General features: G+C 39.1%; 2 protein-coding genes across 5 annotated transcripts in view; one reads left to right on the top strand and one right to left on the bottom strand.

Moving 5' to 3' along the window:
• The window catches only part of nck1b (NCK adaptor protein 1b), a 67,202-nt gene extending 62,580 nt beyond the window's left edge, over positions 1–4,622 (top strand). For all 3 annotated transcript variants that reach the window (XM_077244134.1, XM_077244135.1, XM_077244136.1), the window contains one exon: positions 118–4,622. In XM_077244134.1, the coding sequence (XP_077100249.1) occupies positions 118–318 (201 nt within the window). In that variant the 3' untranslated portion in view covers positions 319–4,622. The remainder of the gene's footprint in view (positions 1–117) is intronic.
• On the bottom strand, positions 4,572–16,560 carry bdh1 (3-hydroxybutyrate dehydrogenase, type 1). Of its 2 annotated transcripts, XR_013207268.1 has the most exons (6): positions 16,285–16,554; positions 15,327–15,437; positions 13,607–13,742; positions 10,788–10,940; positions 7,374–9,748; positions 4,572–7,282 (listed from the first exon to the last, which is right to left on the bottom strand). XR_013207268.1 is itself a non-coding variant. In XM_077244137.1 (5 exons), exons 1-5 carry the CDS (start codon positions 16,495–16,497, stop codon positions 9,282–9,284), a joined length of 1,080 nt encoding a protein of 359 aa, XP_077100252.1. In that variant the 5' UTR covers positions 16,498–16,560; the 3' UTR covers positions 4,572–9,281. The 2 variants fall into 2 exon arrangements, 1 of the variants encoding a protein (XP_077100252.1); XM_077244137.1 differs by having other exon boundaries at positions 4,572–9,748; positions 16,285–16,560.
• Positions 16,561–18,145: the final 1,585 nt, after the last annotated feature.

Genomic DNA, 18,145 nt, shown 5'->3' with positions numbered 1-18,145 from the left:
TTAGATCATACCAGCTGTCTAAGTAGTTCACTGTGTTTTGGGACAGAGCTAATAACTTGAGATTACTGGTCTAAATTAACAATTTCTTCCCTTTCTCTTTATATTTTGTTTTTCTAGCCCAATGACTTTTCAATATCGCTGAAAGCTCAGTCCAAAAACAAGCATTTCAAAGTCCAGCTGAAGGACAACCTGTACTGCATCGGACAGCGCAAGTTTAACACAATGGAGGAGTTGGTGGAACACTACAAAAAGGCGCCCATCTTTACCAGCGAACAGGGCGACAAACTCTACCTGGTCAAGGCTCTGGCTTCCTCCTGATCCCAGTAGAAAGAACAAGGACTACACTTCTAGACAGACTGGGAATATCAAGCATTCCATGAAAGGGAGGTACAGGGAGAGATGGACAATGACACTCCCGTTCATTTGCTCGGAAACTTGATCGTTTCATTGAGGGACATGCCCAATGTATCAAAATACAGTGTTTAGACCATAGGGGATGCAATGTATTTTGATGTCAACATGTATTAGAATTAAAAACTAGGTCTTTTGTTAATATATTCTTTTCATTCATTTCGAAAATCTATTGTTCATTTGTTCGTGAACTTCCCTGCCAATTTTTTAACTGTCCTTTCAAGTGTCTGCTGTTGAAGTCCTCACTGCAGAAGAACTTTGCTCAACATGTTTCAAAGGTCTCACATACTGTTTGTTATTGCCTGCATTGCCTGAATGACACAGAACTATTGAAATTGACGTAATCTGCTATATTTATGAGGAATACATTTTCTGCCAAATGCTCAAATAATAAAAGTGAGTTACCACAAGGATTTGCAAGAATATTCAGATTTAGGCACAATCAGATTAAACTTGAACTGCAATCAATAATGGAAGTCTTGCATCTGAATGTTTCCAAACTTATAACAAGCTTATAGTCTCATATTAAACAATATTTTTGAGGGGTAAAGTTGCAGAATTTCTACTTCCTTGACAATCGAGGTGCAAATTATTGAGGCTTGTCTGCTAGTGCTTAATTTGTTATCCACACATCTTGGAACTGTTAGAATCCATGCTACGCCATAAATATGATGTTTGATGATAATCTCTTTTTCAAAGAGTTTAGCTGTGATTGATGTCTTCTACTAGACATGTATTTGAATGAACCTGGGAGTTTGTGCAAGAGTTGCAGATCTTCATTGGAGCCTGAATTGCAATGCCATGACTAAAGAAGATTAAACTACATTGGTGCAAACAATAGGTTTTTATCATTCAGTGTTTTACTAATAAAGCTGTCTTTCGAGATCAAAGCTGCAATCCTTTCACAAAACGAGTGTGACTTTTGTGTAGTTTTTGTTATCGATGGCAGTGGTGTTTGCCTGTTGGTTTAAAGCTTAATTAGGTGTTTGCCTTTGCTTTGTTTGGCACTCAATTGGTTGCTCACGGTCTCAAATGAAGCAGGTATTGTAGCGTAGAAGATGAATGAAGGCAGCATTGTCAGCTCAGGTTTTAAGGAAGGATCTACTTCGCTTGGCGATCAAGATCTGCAGTGCTACTTCCTTGTAGTTTTCATCAGGTTATGATAAACGGTGAGAGATGTTCCATTGAGGATCAGATGTTTATATGTAAAACTTCGTAGATAAGTATGTTTGGTGGAGCAGGGAATGGAAAAGACACTTCCCTGGACACGTCTCCATTTTAAGTTGGAAAAATATGGAAGTTTCTTTTCTCAAGACTCATGAGGAGAGTGATCCTCTGGGCTCTCCTCCAGGAGACCATCACTATTACCATGATTACTTCTCCAGCTGTTTAGAGCCGAACTGAGGCAAGAGTTGAGGAATGGTTTTTTTGAGGAGTGTGTGGAAAAATCGCCAAGACATGCAGTTTTTGGTCGAGCGTTTTAGTCTTGGATTTAGTGGAAATGTCAGATTTCTGTCAGTATGACACTTAGTGTTTAGGAGAGTGGGTCTTAACTGGTTTTGCTTCAGGACAAAGTGATTAAATTATATAATGTTTGGTACTGTTGAGTAGTTTAGTAGTTTTGTTGATGGTTTTTTTTTTTTTTAAGGATTCCAGGCAGCCAGACCTTGTTGGATAACGTCCAGCAAGACCTTATCAGAACAAACCTGTTACCCAATTATGGGTTGTGCAAACCAGTTGAGATCCACTTGTTTTGGATGAGGGATTTCTGAGATGTGTTGTCTTATCACATAGCTTGTGCCTTCATCTCAGTTGTTGGAACCAAAGGTTTGGTGTTCCTCTTCGCTATTCTAAGATGTACACATTGTTATTTGAGTATCACTTTGCATGTGCGCAATGCCTCGCTGATAAGTGACTGATGTGCACGGACCATGTCCTGGTCATACAAACATTCCCATTGGGGAACTTATCATGATTTGCCTCCTGACTGAAGTGACCTTACATTATGGACCTTAGTCAGGTTAAAAGCCATATTTAAGTTCAGTGGGTTAAACCAAGGGTGTCCAGTCCGCAGAGTTTAGCTTCAACACACCTGCCTGGACGTTTCTGGTAATCCTAAAGACTTTGATTGGCTGGTTCAGATGTGTTTAATTGGGGTTAAAGGTAAATTATACAATAAGCTGAATGTCTAACAGCAGGATTGAACACCCATGATTATACCGTTGTCTACTATGGTGTTAATCATAAACCTTGCTAAACAAAGCTACATCATTGCTTCACAGTTTTGTTTTAATTTGCTTCAAATTAAATATGGCATTAAACTTGATTAAGCGGAGTAGACCTAGCAAACATGGTTACCTAATAATGTCTGTGCTGGATATGAGTATACCTGTGCTTAATGCTGCTTTCACGTGCTATCAGAACTACTACTTCCCACTTCTGAAGTCGTGATTACAAGCTTGTCGCATTCAAGTGCTTAGTTGACGGAAAGAAGAGGAACCATGGAGGACACCAGGTTTATTCTTGTCTATTACTTAGGGAAATTGTATTTAAGCCACAATATTTAGCATCCCATACATTGACAACCATATAAATATTCACCACCCTATCTGTAGTCAGCTTGCTGACAGTTCTGGGATTTTTTGTCAAATACAGGCTATCTTCGCTGTGTATGAAACATACAATGCTTCAGATTATTATTCACATGTACAAATGCACTACTTTAATGACAATAAAAGATGTAGCAGTTGTGGAAAAAACTAATAAAGAATAGCAATCGGAGCAACAATCATTCTTCCCTCGGCCATGTTTAAAGTTTATGATGTTCATATCTGGAACTTGAGTATAAAAATCATCCCCGAGTTTCCCAGTGGTAAACACGACTTGAGAGGGCGTTCGTGTCCAATATTTAACTGTGAAACTCATATTTACGATAATTCTGATAGCACGTGAAGGCAGCTAAACTGCTAGATATAGCCTACCGTCCGATCAGCTTATGAGGTGGCTAAGAATTGAAAGCGGTGGTTATCAATCATGTAGACCTAACGTGAAAGTTTTGTTTGGTTTATTTTATTTTTTTTCTCTTTGGGTTTATGACCAAATAACTTTATTGTCCTTTTTCTTTTGGGAGCATGGTGGTGTTCACTGATTTTAAACTGAGCCGTAAAAGACTGAAAACTTTATTTGTGTCTGGTCTGAAATTTCATGCAAGGTGCATTGTAACGAAGCATGGACCATTTTTTTTCTTTTCTTTTTTTTTTACAATGCTATATATTTCAGTCTTGTACTATGTTTTGGCCAATTTTTGGTATAAAGTTTCTAAAATAACCTTTTTATTTTTATTCAAGCTTTCAGAAAAAAGAAAAATGGATACACTGAGAAATCAATGCCCTCATCAACCTAATTTAGTTACAAAATAATGATTTCTAAATTCAATCCTCTGGATCCACTACCGAATTCGAGCATAATAGATTTAGTGGGCTGAATTGACCAGATTTAATGAGTAAACTCATACCGATTACTTGTGTAGGCTATCCGATTGGAATCTGATTTTAGGCCTAATGATTGACTGTCCACATTGTGTATCGCAACTGCTCCCCGCTTAGGTTTTCCGGAATATCTTCATTGGTTTTTATGGCAATGACGATGCATTAGTACGAATGCCAAATATTGGGGTTTGCGATACAGATGTTGTCTTTATTTTCAACATGAGAATGTGTAGAAATGTATCAGGCTTTATTCCGTGCTGTCGTCTCTACCTGTTTAAAATCTTGTCTCCGTTACTGTCGTCTTTTTTCTCGACCGGCACTTTTTGTTTCTACAGCAACTCTGTTTCCTATAACAATGTATGACACGTGGCGTGAGAAAGTCTCACAAACCACGCGAAATCAGATCAGATCAGATCAGTCAGACTGAAACGGATTTCCAGAGATGCGATTTTGAATAGGATTTCAAACCACACATGAATGTAGCTCGAATCGGATTCGTAAGTGCCGTTCACACTCGCTAAATATCGATTCCAATCGGATATGCAGAAAATCTGATTTGAACTGACAGTCTGAACGTGGCTAAAGAGTAAACCGTTTCCACAGATGGACCCGGAGGTGTTGTGAAAATGAAATGTTGTATGCTCACTGTCTCCATGAAGATGAAACTCTTCCTCATATGTAAAAGGAGTTTATTGATCTGTACAAATAAACAACATAAATCAATATTGACATCTCTTTTGTGTCATCCAGAGCAGAAAAATGTGTCGTTACAGAATTTAAATGGTTAAAAGTACATATAAAGGCTTATTTACGGGTAGCCTAAATGTTAACCTGCATGATTTTGTCTTCCACTGCTACGGAAATTACATTGATGGCATTTGATGAAGACCTGCTGGGAATTAAAATATCCTCACTCATGCGGTGCGTGAGACAATTAAGACAAGAAACAATATTCATACTGAAACATGTCAGCTATAGGGAGAGAAATGACTTGAGAAGGAACAGTAGGGACACCGTGTGACTTAAATGACTAGCGTCTGCGTAGTTCCGTAAAAACAAAAATGTACTCTCCATGATTTTGCAACCAAAGCCAGTGGAAATCCCTACAATGTTAGATGCTGATGACCATACTGTAGTATCAGCTTACATTTGATTGCAACATCATATATCTATATATCCAAATGTAGTGGAACTGGAAGTATCATAACTAGACTTAAGGAATGTAGGCCTACTGAAGCTCGTATATAGACTTTACTTGTTTTGACATTCGTAGGAAATCAAGCCAGAAAGCCATGCAACATTGTCTTTCCTTATTAGGCACTAACATAATGTCTAAACGAGCAAATATACATTCCTCATTACACAATATTTGATGATAGCTACTGGTAGTGTAGAACACGCCTTCTGAAAGAGGCTGATGGCTTTAAAGATGCCAGCTCAACTGCGCCCTCCAGTGGCCAACACGATACATTACAAACATGCCATTATATCACACTAGTTCACATGCTATCCACCCTATACATACAGTTCGTAAAATCAGCATTTGTGAATCTCAAATAGTGCTTTTTAATTGCCATACTGTATCTGGTGCATTTATTTTAGGTGTTTTTAAGTGTTTGCGCCACGGAAGAGTAACGGTACGTGATGATTCTCAATTTAATCATTTACAAAAGAGCCACCACAGCAGTCATCAAATGTATCCTTCTTAAAGTCGTAATACAATTAAATTAATAAATTGAGCTAGATGCCCATGTTTACAAGCAAAGTTTTATGGTGTGGTTGTTTATAGCATTCTGGCTATGTTCGAAATAGCTTAATACTGTTCAGTATGCAATGTACTGTATATGAGTAAGTAAAACAGGCTTTATTACTTGCATTTTAACTGTATTATATTACATTGTTGTCATATTGATCTTGTCACAATAATTCAGTGGCATCTTCATTTTTATGTTGTGTTTTTAAAATGTTGGGGTAAAGTAGTATTTTTAGTGCACCGTAAAGAAATGAATACTATTTTCCAGCAAGGACACATTAAATTGATCATACAATGTTGCAAAAGATTTCTAGTTCTAATAATTAAATAATCCAGAAATAAAAGTATCATGGTTTACACAAAAATATGAAGCAGCACAATTGTTTCTTGAGCATCAAATCATCATATTAGAATGATTTCTGAGTAATGATGCTGAAAATTCAGCTTTGATTAGAGGAATAAATTACATTTGCCTATATATTCACATAGAAACGTTATGTTAAATTGTAATATTTCACAATGATACAGTAATTATGATCAAATGAATGCAGCCTTGCAACCTTTTTGTGTATACATAAACATTTATACATAAACTGTATACACTGCAGCAACATTAAGTATAGTGTGCTATTTTAAACACAGCCAATCTTAACATGCACCCTCACCAAAGGACATTTTATTGCATAGCAGAAGTATGCAATTTGGGATTGTGCATATGTACACATGATTAATTTAAACATTCGAAAGTTTATTCATAGATGTGGATGGCGAGTAATCTCATAGGCCAGATTCTTGGAAGGGAAGGGAGTGTGTGTCGATCTGTAACCCTTTCAAACCCTCCAGCGCTGGCTCAACCTCACACACACACACACACACACACACACACACACACACACACACACACACACACACACACACACACACACACACTCCTGCCACGTCACCGGTCCACCGAGACGCTTCCCTGCTTCTGGTTATCTGCGATCGCTCTGCACAAATGTCTGCACAACCAAATCAAAATACTGTAAAGTGTTCAAACTTGTGAAATATAAAAATATGATGAAGTGAATCAAAGTGCATACATTTAAAAAATGAATATTTAGGGCAAAATAATGTTGATTCGTCTGATGTTGCCCTTATTTCCTGTAGTAGGCCATACATGGCGCCTATAGTTTTAGTTGTGATGTACCCAGAATATTCCTTTAAAGTGCCCCTAGTATGCTGTTTTTAAGGTCTTTTTAAGTTTTGAGTCTCCTACAACAGGTTTACATTCATCCAAGGTCAAAAAACGATTTTATTTTCTTATAATATAGATTGCAGCATCAGCTCTTTTATCAGTGTCTGAAGCGGTTCGATAATGAATTCAATCTCTCTAAACCCCTCCTCTCCGAGAGCCTGCTCTGCTCTGATTGGTCAGATGGCCCAGTCAGTTGTGATTGGTCTGCTCTGCTCTGATTGGTCAGATGGCCCAGTCAGTTGTGATTGGTTTACTCTGCTCTGATTGGTCAGATGGCCCAGTCTGTTGTGATTGGCCCTCTCTGCTCTGATTGGTCAGATGACCCAGTCAGTTGTGATTGGTCTGCTCTGCTCTGATTGGTCAGATGGCCCAGTCTGTTGTGATTGGTCTACTCTGCTCTGATTGGTCAGATGGCCCAGTCTGTTGTGATTGGTCTACTCTGATCTGATTGGTCAGATGGCCCAGTCAGTTGTGATTGGTCTACTCTGCTCTGATTGGTCAGATGGCCCAGTCTGTTGTGATTGGCCCTCTCTGCTCTGATTGGTCAGATGACCCAGTCAGTTGTGATTGGTCTGCTCTGCTCTGATTGGTCAGATGGCCCAGTCAGTTGTGATTGGTCTACTCTGATCTGATTGGTCAGATGGCCCAGTCAGTTGTGATTGGTCTACTCTGATCTGATTGGTCAGATGACCCAGTCAGTTGTGATTGGCCCTCTCTGCTCTGATTGGTCAGATGGCCCAGTCTGTTGTGATTGGCCCTCTCTGCTCTGATTGGTCAGATGACCCAGTCAGTTGTGATTGGTCTGCTCTGCTCTGATTGGTCAGATGGCCCAGTCTGTTGTGATTGGCCCTCTCTGCTCTGATTGGTCAGATGACCCAGTCAGTTGTGATTGGTCTGCTCTGCTCTGATTGGTCAGATGGCCCAGACTGTTGTGATTGGCCCTCTCTGCTCTGATTGGTCAGATGACCCAGTCAGTTGTGATTGGTCTGCTCTGCTCTGATTGGTCAGATGGCCCAGTCAGTTGTGATTGGTCTACTCTGATCTGATTGGTCAGATGGCCCAGTCAGTTGTGATTGGTCTACTCTGATCTGATTGGTCAGATGGCCCAGTCAGTTGTGATTGGCCTACTCTGCTCTGATTGGTCAGATGATCCAGTCTGTTGTGATTGGCCTACTCTGCTCTGATTGGTCAGATGACCCAGTCAGTTGTGATTGGCCTACTCTGCTCTGATTGGTCAGATGATCCAGTCTGTTGTGATTGGCCTACTCTGCTCTGATTGGTCAGATGGCCCAGTCAGTTGTGATTGGTCTACTCTGATCTGATTGGTCAGATGGCCCAGTCAGTTGTGATTGACCTACTCTGCTCTGATTGGTCAGATGGCCCAGTCAGTTGTGATTGGTCTACTCTGCTCTGATTGGTCAGATGGCCCAGTCTGTTGTGATTGGCCTACTCTGCTCTGATTGGTCAGATGGCCCAGTCAGTTGTGATTGGTCTACTCTGCTCTGATTGGTCAGATGGCCCAGTCTGTTGTGATTGGCCTACTCTGCTCTGATTGGTCAGATGGCCCAGTCAGTTGTGATTGGTCTACTCTGCTCTGATTGGTCAGATGGCCCAGTCTGTTGTGATTAGCCTACTCTGCTCTGATTGGTCAGATGGCCCAGTCTGTTGTGATTGGTCTACTCTGCTCTGATTGGTCAGATGGCCCAGTCTGTTATGATTGGCCTACTCTGCTCTGATTGGTCAGATGGGCCAGTCTGTTGTGATTGGCCTACTCTGCTCTGATTGGTCAGATGACCCAGTCAGTTGTGATTGGTCTACTCTTTACTGATTGGTCGGATGGCCCAGTCAGTTGTGATTGCTCCACTCTGCTCTGATTGGTCAGATGGCCAAGTCTGTTGTGATTGGTCTACTCTGCTCTGATTGGTCGTTTGCAATCGATTGCAACGATGCCGTTGGTTTTTCCGTATCAATTCTTCCAGTCTCAGCTACAACTGATGTGTTAAAGGGTCAAAGTAGACGTTGTTTACAGGCAGCCAATGAAGACCACAGGCCGGCATTGTTCAAATTTGTTACATTGCTAGGTAGATTCCAGCAGGAAGTAATTAGGAATTACTGACGACTCGTTTTAGGCAGTTCAGAATCGCTTCTTTCTTTTGGGAGACAATAACTCCATGTATCTGCACTCTGATCTTTGAAACTTTGGAGACCTTTTACATTCACAAACTGCTGTATTACACACTACATGAAAGGTAATATCTGGAAAAAAAAGCATAATAGGGGCACTTTAAGATTTGTGTGATTCTTTTGTTTTTTAATTACAGTTGTATACTGATTCGACTGGGTCATTATAGCATATGTTAACAATCCATCGATGAACCCTGTTGGCATCTCATCAGAAGTAGAGTCTGTCTGAGACGGCCGCTGGAAAGTGGGTCATTATTTGCATGCGAATCCACCAGTGCGGTTCCATAGGGTTGTACCGTGTGTATGGCCGTTTGGATGTAATGGCATCCGTGATGTCGTCTAAAACCGGCTCGACTTCTCGCTGGCCGCTGTTGCAGTAGGAGCGCATAAGAGCCATGTACTGCTCAAAGTGAGCTTTCCCATAGTCCTCCTGGACACCAGGGGGCGCCTCCTTCCACAGCTTCTCTGCTGTTGTCGTGACTATGTCACGTGTTAGGATGCCTGTGGCCACGATAAAGTTTCCGGGCTCAATGACGGAAACATTGACGCCCCAAGCCTTCATTTCATACCTGAGACAGTCAGAAAAAGCCTCAACTCCGTATTTCGAAACACAGTAAGGCGATCGGAGAGCGTTTCCCATTCTGCCATACATGCTAGCGATGTTCACCACACGACCTGTGACCAAAAGACAAAGAAAATGAGAAGTGGTCCAGAGGACTACACACAATTACAATTTAATTAACTGTTTTCTATTTTAAAATGTTAACTCTTTCCTCGCCATTGATCAAAATTTCCCGCTGTCTGTGTTTTCACTGTTATACGGTAGGGGGCGCTATTACGCATATTCAGAAAGAGTACAAAATCTCCTGATCAAAACGAAGAAGCAGAAAAAAAGCGATATCATATGTAAGCAGATGCATATGTAAAATAACGCGATCATTAACATTAAACAGCATATTAAACAAAACTGCGTAATGTCATTGAATGCAGTGTCGACCCAGGATGAGCTACAGGACTGAAGCTTTAGGGGGGTTGGACTCGATCTACTGCATCTGTGCTCTGAGCATCGTTTCTGAATCACATCCAGACAAAATCTTTGACAAAAACATGATTTTCTCAGTTTTTTGCTCAAAATGTTGATTTTTTTAATGAAACTTACCCACATTCAAGTGTTGATAAAAAAGAATGCATGAAGCTAGAATAAAACAGTTTTTGTTAGTTTTTTTTAAAGCAGAGGCTCTGTCCTTTCGTTTTATAGATATTCATACAACAAAATATTCTGGGGGCCATGAAAGTTTTGTGAAAATGATCAAAAATGCTGGAGGTGGCTGGCAACTATTTATTTTATTTTATTTTTTTACGCTGGTGGAGAAAGAGTTAAAATGTAATTTATTCCTGTGATTAAAGCTGAATTTTTAGCATCATTACAACAATTAAAAATAATAAAATTCACTGAAAATGTTGGATCGCAAAAAAAACACAAAGGTGTTTGTCAGGCCACACACTCCAAAGTCCATTTGCTTTAATCATTGATCCATTCAGATCCAAACATTCCTTTAATTCAGGGAAAAATTAACAGAAGCAAAAACATTATCATTCCTATGCAACTTTTGAGTTAATCTGAGCCAAACAACATATACTCTGTAAGGCAAAGTTAATTAAAAGGAATGGCGGTTCTCACTGTCATGCATGTGTTGGAGTGTGTTAACTGCACCTTTAGCCCTGCGGATGAGCGGCAGGAAGGCTTTGGTGACTCTGATGGTTCCCCACAGGTTGACCTCTGACACCTGCCTGTATGTGTCCATGCTCGTGAACTCCACCTCACCGAACGTGGAGATGCCAGCATTGTTAACCACAGCCCACAGACCTGCGCAAGACACACGCACACACACACACACACACGCACGCACACACAAACACACACACACGCACGCACACACACACACACACACGCACACACAAACACACACACACACACGCACGCACACACGCGCGCACAAGCACACACACGCGCGCACACACGCACGCGCACACACACACGCGCGCACACACATACACACACACAAGCGCGCACACACGCACGCACACACACGCATACGCACACACGCGCACGCACACACACACACACGCGCGCGCACACACACACATGCACACACACACACACACACACACACAGGTTTGTGTAATTCAGATGAGCAGACATCCTGAGCACATCCAGACAGTTGAGAAAAATATATATTTATACACTGGAAGTCAAAAGTTTGTAATAATCAAGACTTTTAGATATTTTTGTTTTTGAGAGAAGTCTCTTCTGCTCACAAAGACAAAATTTGATTAAAAAAAATACAGTAAAATCAGTAATATTGTGAAATCTTATTATTCAAAATAACTGTTTTCTATATGAATATATAGTAAAGTGTAATTTATTCCTGTGATCAAAGCTGAATTTTCAGCATCATTACTCCAGTCTTCAGAGTCACATGATCCTTCAGAAATCACTATAATATGAGGATTTGATGCTCAAGAAACATTTATGGTTATTATCAATGTTGACAACAATTGTGCTAATTCATATATTTTATGTAAGAGTTTAGAGTTTAGGGTAATTTTAAATTGAAATTAATATTTTTATTCTGCAAGGATGTATTACATTGATTCAAGTGACAAATACATTTATAATGTTTCAAAAGATTTCTGTTTCAATTCATCAAAGAATTTTCAAATGTAATTATATTTCACTCTATTACTGTTTTTTACGGTATGTTTGATCAAATAAACGCAGCATTGGTGAGCAGAAGAAAACACTGAAAATTATTCCAAGCTTTTGATCACCAGTGTAAAAATGTTGTTGCCAGGAATATTAAATTGTTAAATCTAATTGCTTATGAAAACAAATATACTCCATTTTGACTCGATTTTCATTGTCGATCATCACAGGTAGAAATCAGCTGACAGCAGGTTTTATTCTGTGACGGGTTTAATGATCAACATTAGAGCAATAAAAAAGACTAATACAGTATATCACCATGGCTGGAAAGTTTTCCTGTTTGGCCAATTAGTTTCAGAAGCAGGATTTTTATTTTATTGTGACAATCTTCATCACTGCTGATATTTCCATATTTCCTCTACACTGCTATCTGTCGTTTGATGTGTGTGTGTGTGTGTGTGTGTGGCAGAGTGATTGACAGCAGGGGGCGGAGTCATTATTCTCTCTAATCAAATCGTTTTAAAAGCTTTAATAGTTCATAGCACCCTTCAGATTAATGGCTGGTATTCATGTGCTATAAACCATATGACTAGATCCATGAGCTAAAAATCAGACAGGCATAAAAAATAACGAGCAACATATGTGTCCATGAAATTATGGCACAACACTATAAAACAGTTGACTAGTTTATAAAGCACATTAATATTCACTAACATCATAAACTCAAAACTGAAACTGATCCTTGTGTTTCTCCTTGATTTAAACACTTGAATATGATCATATTTAAACTGAAGACACTTATAAACGGATCACTGAAGGATCAGGCTGCAGTTGTGTGGAGTTCGGTGCGCGTGTGTGTTCTTGTGTATGTGGTTTATGAAGACATAAATATGTATAAGGACATGGGTATTACAACGTAAACATGCTTTATGAGGATACTTCCTGTGTCATCATAAACCAAATGGCTTAAGCCGTTGACACATTTAACGACTAGCTGAAACATTCAGACTGAAATGAACACACACTTACAGACTGTTTCTAATATGTATAATATATTAGTCCCGTGCGAATCGGCATCTCTGTGATTCGGCGCGGCCGTTTATCATTTTTTCAAGGTCTATACAAGCTCTATAACAGCGTTCATTGTGAAGCATTATCTATTGTCTACTGTGTCATTTCACTGAGGTTGTTGTAACTGGAATTTATTTTCAAGGAAGTAACATGTCTATTAATGGGTAAAGCTACAGTAACCTCTTTATATAGTCAGCTTGAGATCCTTTTCACCCAAACTGGTTTTATCTCTTAAGTCTTGTAGAGATGAATGTGTTATGAGCAGGAGAATAATCATATGCATCCACACAGTCACACAGAGATGAAGCACAACCAAAACAATGTTCTTCTGCAAAATGCATGCAGCTTTGTTTTTCAACCACTGGAGGGCCACAAGCTACATAGTGTTGAAGCACTAAAATTATTACCTAGAAATAAATAAAAACAAACTAAGCATAAATAGCAATATTTAAATACTAATAATAAAATGACAAAATCACATATCAAATATATGAAATTTTTTACTAAAATTAACATGAAAACTAAAAAATATAAAAATGAAAGCTTAGTCAAAATATATAATATAGCTAAAATGAAAACTAAAATAGCTGTCAACTAACCAAAAAAAAAAAGAAGAGTAAAAAAAAAAAAAATTTATATATATATATAAATGAAAGCTAAACAAAATAAATAAAAAAATATGTCCCTATTTTTCATCAGTATTGTCTGGTTCTCCGAAATGACCTTTGAACTCATCATCCACAGACAACCCTCACCTTTCTCCGGGTCTTCCAGGTTGTCAGTGACGAACTGAAGCGCCTGAGAGACTTGCTCTTCACTGCAGACGTCCAGCTGAACGACCTTTAACCTCTCCGAATCAACTCGCTTCAGATCCTGCGCACCTTCTCCATCCTTATCACACACACACGCACACACGCACACACACACACACGCACAAACACGCACACACACACACACACACAGACACACACACACACACACACACACACACACACACACACACACACACACACACACACACACACACACACACAGACACACAGACAGACACATGCACACACACACACACACACACACACACACAGATAGACACACGCACACACACACACACAGACACACGCACACACACACAGACAGACACATGCACACACACACACACACACACACACAGATAGACACACGCACACACACACACACAGACACACGCACACACACACAGACAGACACACGCACACACACGCACACACACGCACAGACACATGCACACACACACACACACACACACACAGATAGACACACGCACACACACACACACAGACACACGCACACACACACAGACAGACACATGCACACACACACACACACACACACACAGATAGACACACGCACACACACACACACAGACACACGCACACACACACAGACAGACACACACACACACACACACACACACACACAGACACACAGACAGACACATGCACACACACACACACACACACACACAGATAGACACACGCACACACACACACACAGACACACGCACACACACACAGACAGACACACGCACACACACGCACACACACGCACGCACACGCACGCACACGCACGCGCACGCACACACACGCACACACACACACACACACACACACACACACACACGCAGACACACGTACAGACACACACACACACACACACACACGCACACAGACACACGCACACACACACACAGACACACACACACACACACACACACACAGACACACACACACACACACACACACACACACACACACACACAGATAGACACACGCACACACACACACGCACACACACACAGACAGACACACGCACACACACGCACACACACGCACGCACACGCACGCACGCGCACGCACACACACGCACACACACGCACACACACGCACACACACACACACACACACACACGCAGACACACGTACAGACACACACACACACACACACACACGCACACAGACACACGCACACACACGCACAAACACACAGACAGACACACACACACACAGACAGACACACACACACACACACACACACACACACACACACACACACACACACACACACACACACACACACACACACACACAGACAAACACACACTTTGAATTGAATTGACTTGTACACAGGCTGTTTATTATAAGAGGAAGAATTTAGTGAGTTAGTACATGCTTATGTAATATACAAAACATTTAGATACAAATAACAATATCATAATAATACCGTGATATGAAAAGTTGGTCATACTGCTAGAATTATGAAAAGGTTTCACACAGAACCAACTGTTGCCACATGCAAGACTGATTTGCAAGAATCTTGTGCAATATATTTCATCATCTTGAGCGGCTTTGACTTTATGCCTACGGTATATATCTGATTACTCATCAACCGATGCACAACAGAAGCTGCATCACGCATCAGGAATAGTTCAACCATTACCTTAAACAAACAGCCTGCAAACACAGTGAAGCCGAGCTTGTGGAAGTGCTTCGCCAAGGCCAGTCCAAACCCAGAGTCACAGCCAGTAACCAGTACAGCTTTCCCTGCAACCTAAAATGGAAATATTATACAATATTACTTTCATAAAGCCACAGCACTACTGTGCAACTGCAACTGAGTGTGCCAACAATTCACTGGCCTAGCGAGAGACAAACCAACACCTCATCTGAGCGGAAATTCATACAATTTCTTACTTAATCAGCGGTTTTTAAACTGTGATCAGCTCATTGATAAAATAACCAGCAATAGTCTAAAAGATAAATCAACTCAAATGATTGTGTTACCATAAACTAAAATATATATATAAATATGTTTTATATTAGCTCAAATTAATTTCAATAAAATAATTAATAATAACAACAACAAAACAATACTTTTTATATCATAATTATGTTATACAATATAACAAAACAACATAACATAATATAACATTTTATAATATAACATTAATAATTACATTATTTCATTACCTAAAATGTTTTTTTAAAACTGTCCCTAAAATTACAAATTATACACACACACGAGGCTGAAATGAAAAGAACAAAAATATAAAAAATATAAAATTAGACACAATTATTATATATAAATATTTCATGCACTGAGACCATTTTTTTATACCTGATTAATTAACTACATAAAAAAAACTAAATAAATAACAAGCAAAGATACATAATTATCAATATATTTTATGGCATATGTTGCATAATGTAGACTACCATTTATACCACTCACTCACATACTATAACAGCAGCATTGATTCCAGTGTGAGTTTGCCTGACTGTAGTGTAGCCTACTGTACTGTACTGTAGTATAGTGTAGTGTAGCCTACTGTACTGTACTGTACTATACAGTGTAGTGTACTGTACTGTACTATACAGTGTAGTGTAGTGTCCTGTACCGTCAGTGTCCCGCGGGGGAGTCGAGGCACGGCCACGTACAGCACGAACAGCGCGTACACCATCACTATGCACTCGGTGACGCTGGTCTCCGGGAACCCGCAGGTCCGCGCGCACAGGTTGAGCACTGACGGCAGGCCGAAGCCGAGGACGAGCGTGAGGAACACCGAGAAGAAGACGAGCAGCGCCACTCTCAGCATCCGCAGAGCCGCCATCTTGACCAGCACTGCTCAGTTCACTGTTCACACAACTCACTGTTCACACACTCTGGCGGAGGCGGGGCCGTGGACTCACAGTTTATGAATTATGCAAAAATACGCAAATTACAGTATCTTTACCTATTCAAAAATAGAGCCAATACGGTTAAGGGGCGTGCCACAATCATAACATTCCGATTTATTATTCGGCTACCAAACTCATGTCACCATGTATGAATAAAAAACAACAGACATCAGGCAAGCAGTACCGGTCAAAAGTTTGGAAACATTATACTTTTTTTTATGCTCATCAAGCCTGCATTTGTTTGATCGAAAATAAAGAAAAAGCAGTAATATTGTGAAATATTATTACAATTTAAAATAATGGTTTTCTATTTGAATACACTTTAAAATATAATATATTTCTGTGATGCAAAGGTGTATTTTCAGCATAATTACTCCAGTCGTCAGTGTCACATGATCCTTCAGAAATCATTCTAAAATGCTGATTTATTATCAATGTTGGAAACAGTTGTGCTGCTTCATATTTTTTATAACCTGTTATACTTTTTTCAGGATTCTTTGATGAAACAAGAAATAACAGCATTTATTTAAAATAGAAATATTTAGTCACAATATAGGCTACAGTTCAAAAGCGTGGGGTCAGTAATTTTTTTCTTTCTTTTTTTGAAAGAAATAATACTTTTATCCAGTAAAGATGTGTTAAATTTATAAAAAGTGATAGTAAAGATTTATATTATTAGAAAATATTTCTATTTTGAATAAGTACTGTTCTTTTAACTTATTATTATTCAATTCATCCTTACAAAAATATTAGATTAGATAAATATCAGATAAATTCGATTTTTAAATTATATTAAAATAGAACATCATTATTTTAAATTGTATTAATATTTCACAATATTACAGTTTTCTGTATTTTTGATCAAATAAATGCAGACTTGATGAGCATATTAAATTATATATATATATATATATATATATATATATATATATATATATATAATATTTATAATATAGTATAATATATATATAAATATTTCAGTAAAATGCAACCACTGTTCTAAATACTTCGATTTGGGTGACGTTTGCTGTTTCTTTGTTATTAAAAATACAAATAAATAATTTGTGCCCGTGTAACCTGTCCAACAGTTTATAAGAACTTAAGAACTGCATGATGAGGATTTATAAAGAAGACGATATAATAATATAAATACAAACACTAAAATAATGCATGCAAAGATAGTTTACCATGAACCACAGGGTGTCGCTGTAATATAATTTATGAATTAATAATTTCATGATTTTTATCTCTCTCTCTGGGATTGTCGTTTTTTAAACACTTTCAATTCACACTCATATGCCTTTATCTGTTAAGACCAAATCTTCAATTACAAACCTGGTTCTGGTGGAAGATGTTCCCCTCAGGTCCGCACTGTACCGTTCGCTGACGGACGTTCCGACATTTGTCCGGGCCAGTTTGCGAACACCTGACATTTCCATGACAACACTTGCATACTCCAGTCGCCCATGCGTTTGCTTTTATCATCAGACACCTTGCAACTCAGACAAACGAATATTAAACTAAAATATAAAGCCATATTGGATTTAAAAGAGGATTTTTTCATTCGTTAATATCCATTAA

This window comes from Siphateles boraxobius, unplaced genomic scaffold, assembly GCF_051911475.1.
Source record: "Siphateles boraxobius isolate OS27281-9 unplaced genomic scaffold, OSU_SipBor_1 26, whole genome shotgun sequence".
NCBI lineage: Eukaryota > Metazoa > Chordata > Actinopteri > Cypriniformes > Leuciscidae > Siphateles > Siphateles boraxobius.
The sequence above is the reverse complement of the archived record's forward strand: the minus strand, read 5'-3'. Positions and strand labels throughout refer to the sequence as shown.

Coding starts and splice junctions, on each gene's coding strand:
- bdh1 (XM_077244137.1), bottom strand. CDS start 16,497: ATGGCGGCTCTGCGGATGCTGAGAGTGGCGCTGCTCGTCTTCTTCTCG. Junction 13,743..15,326: donor TTGCAGGCTGTTTGTTTAAG/GTAATGGTTGAA, acceptor GTGTGTGATAAG/GATGGAGAAGGTGCGCAGGA. Junction 10,941..13,606: donor CCTGGAAGACCCGGAGAAAG/GTGAGGGTTGTC, acceptor TGTCTTGCGCAG/GTCTGTGGGCTGTGGTTAAC.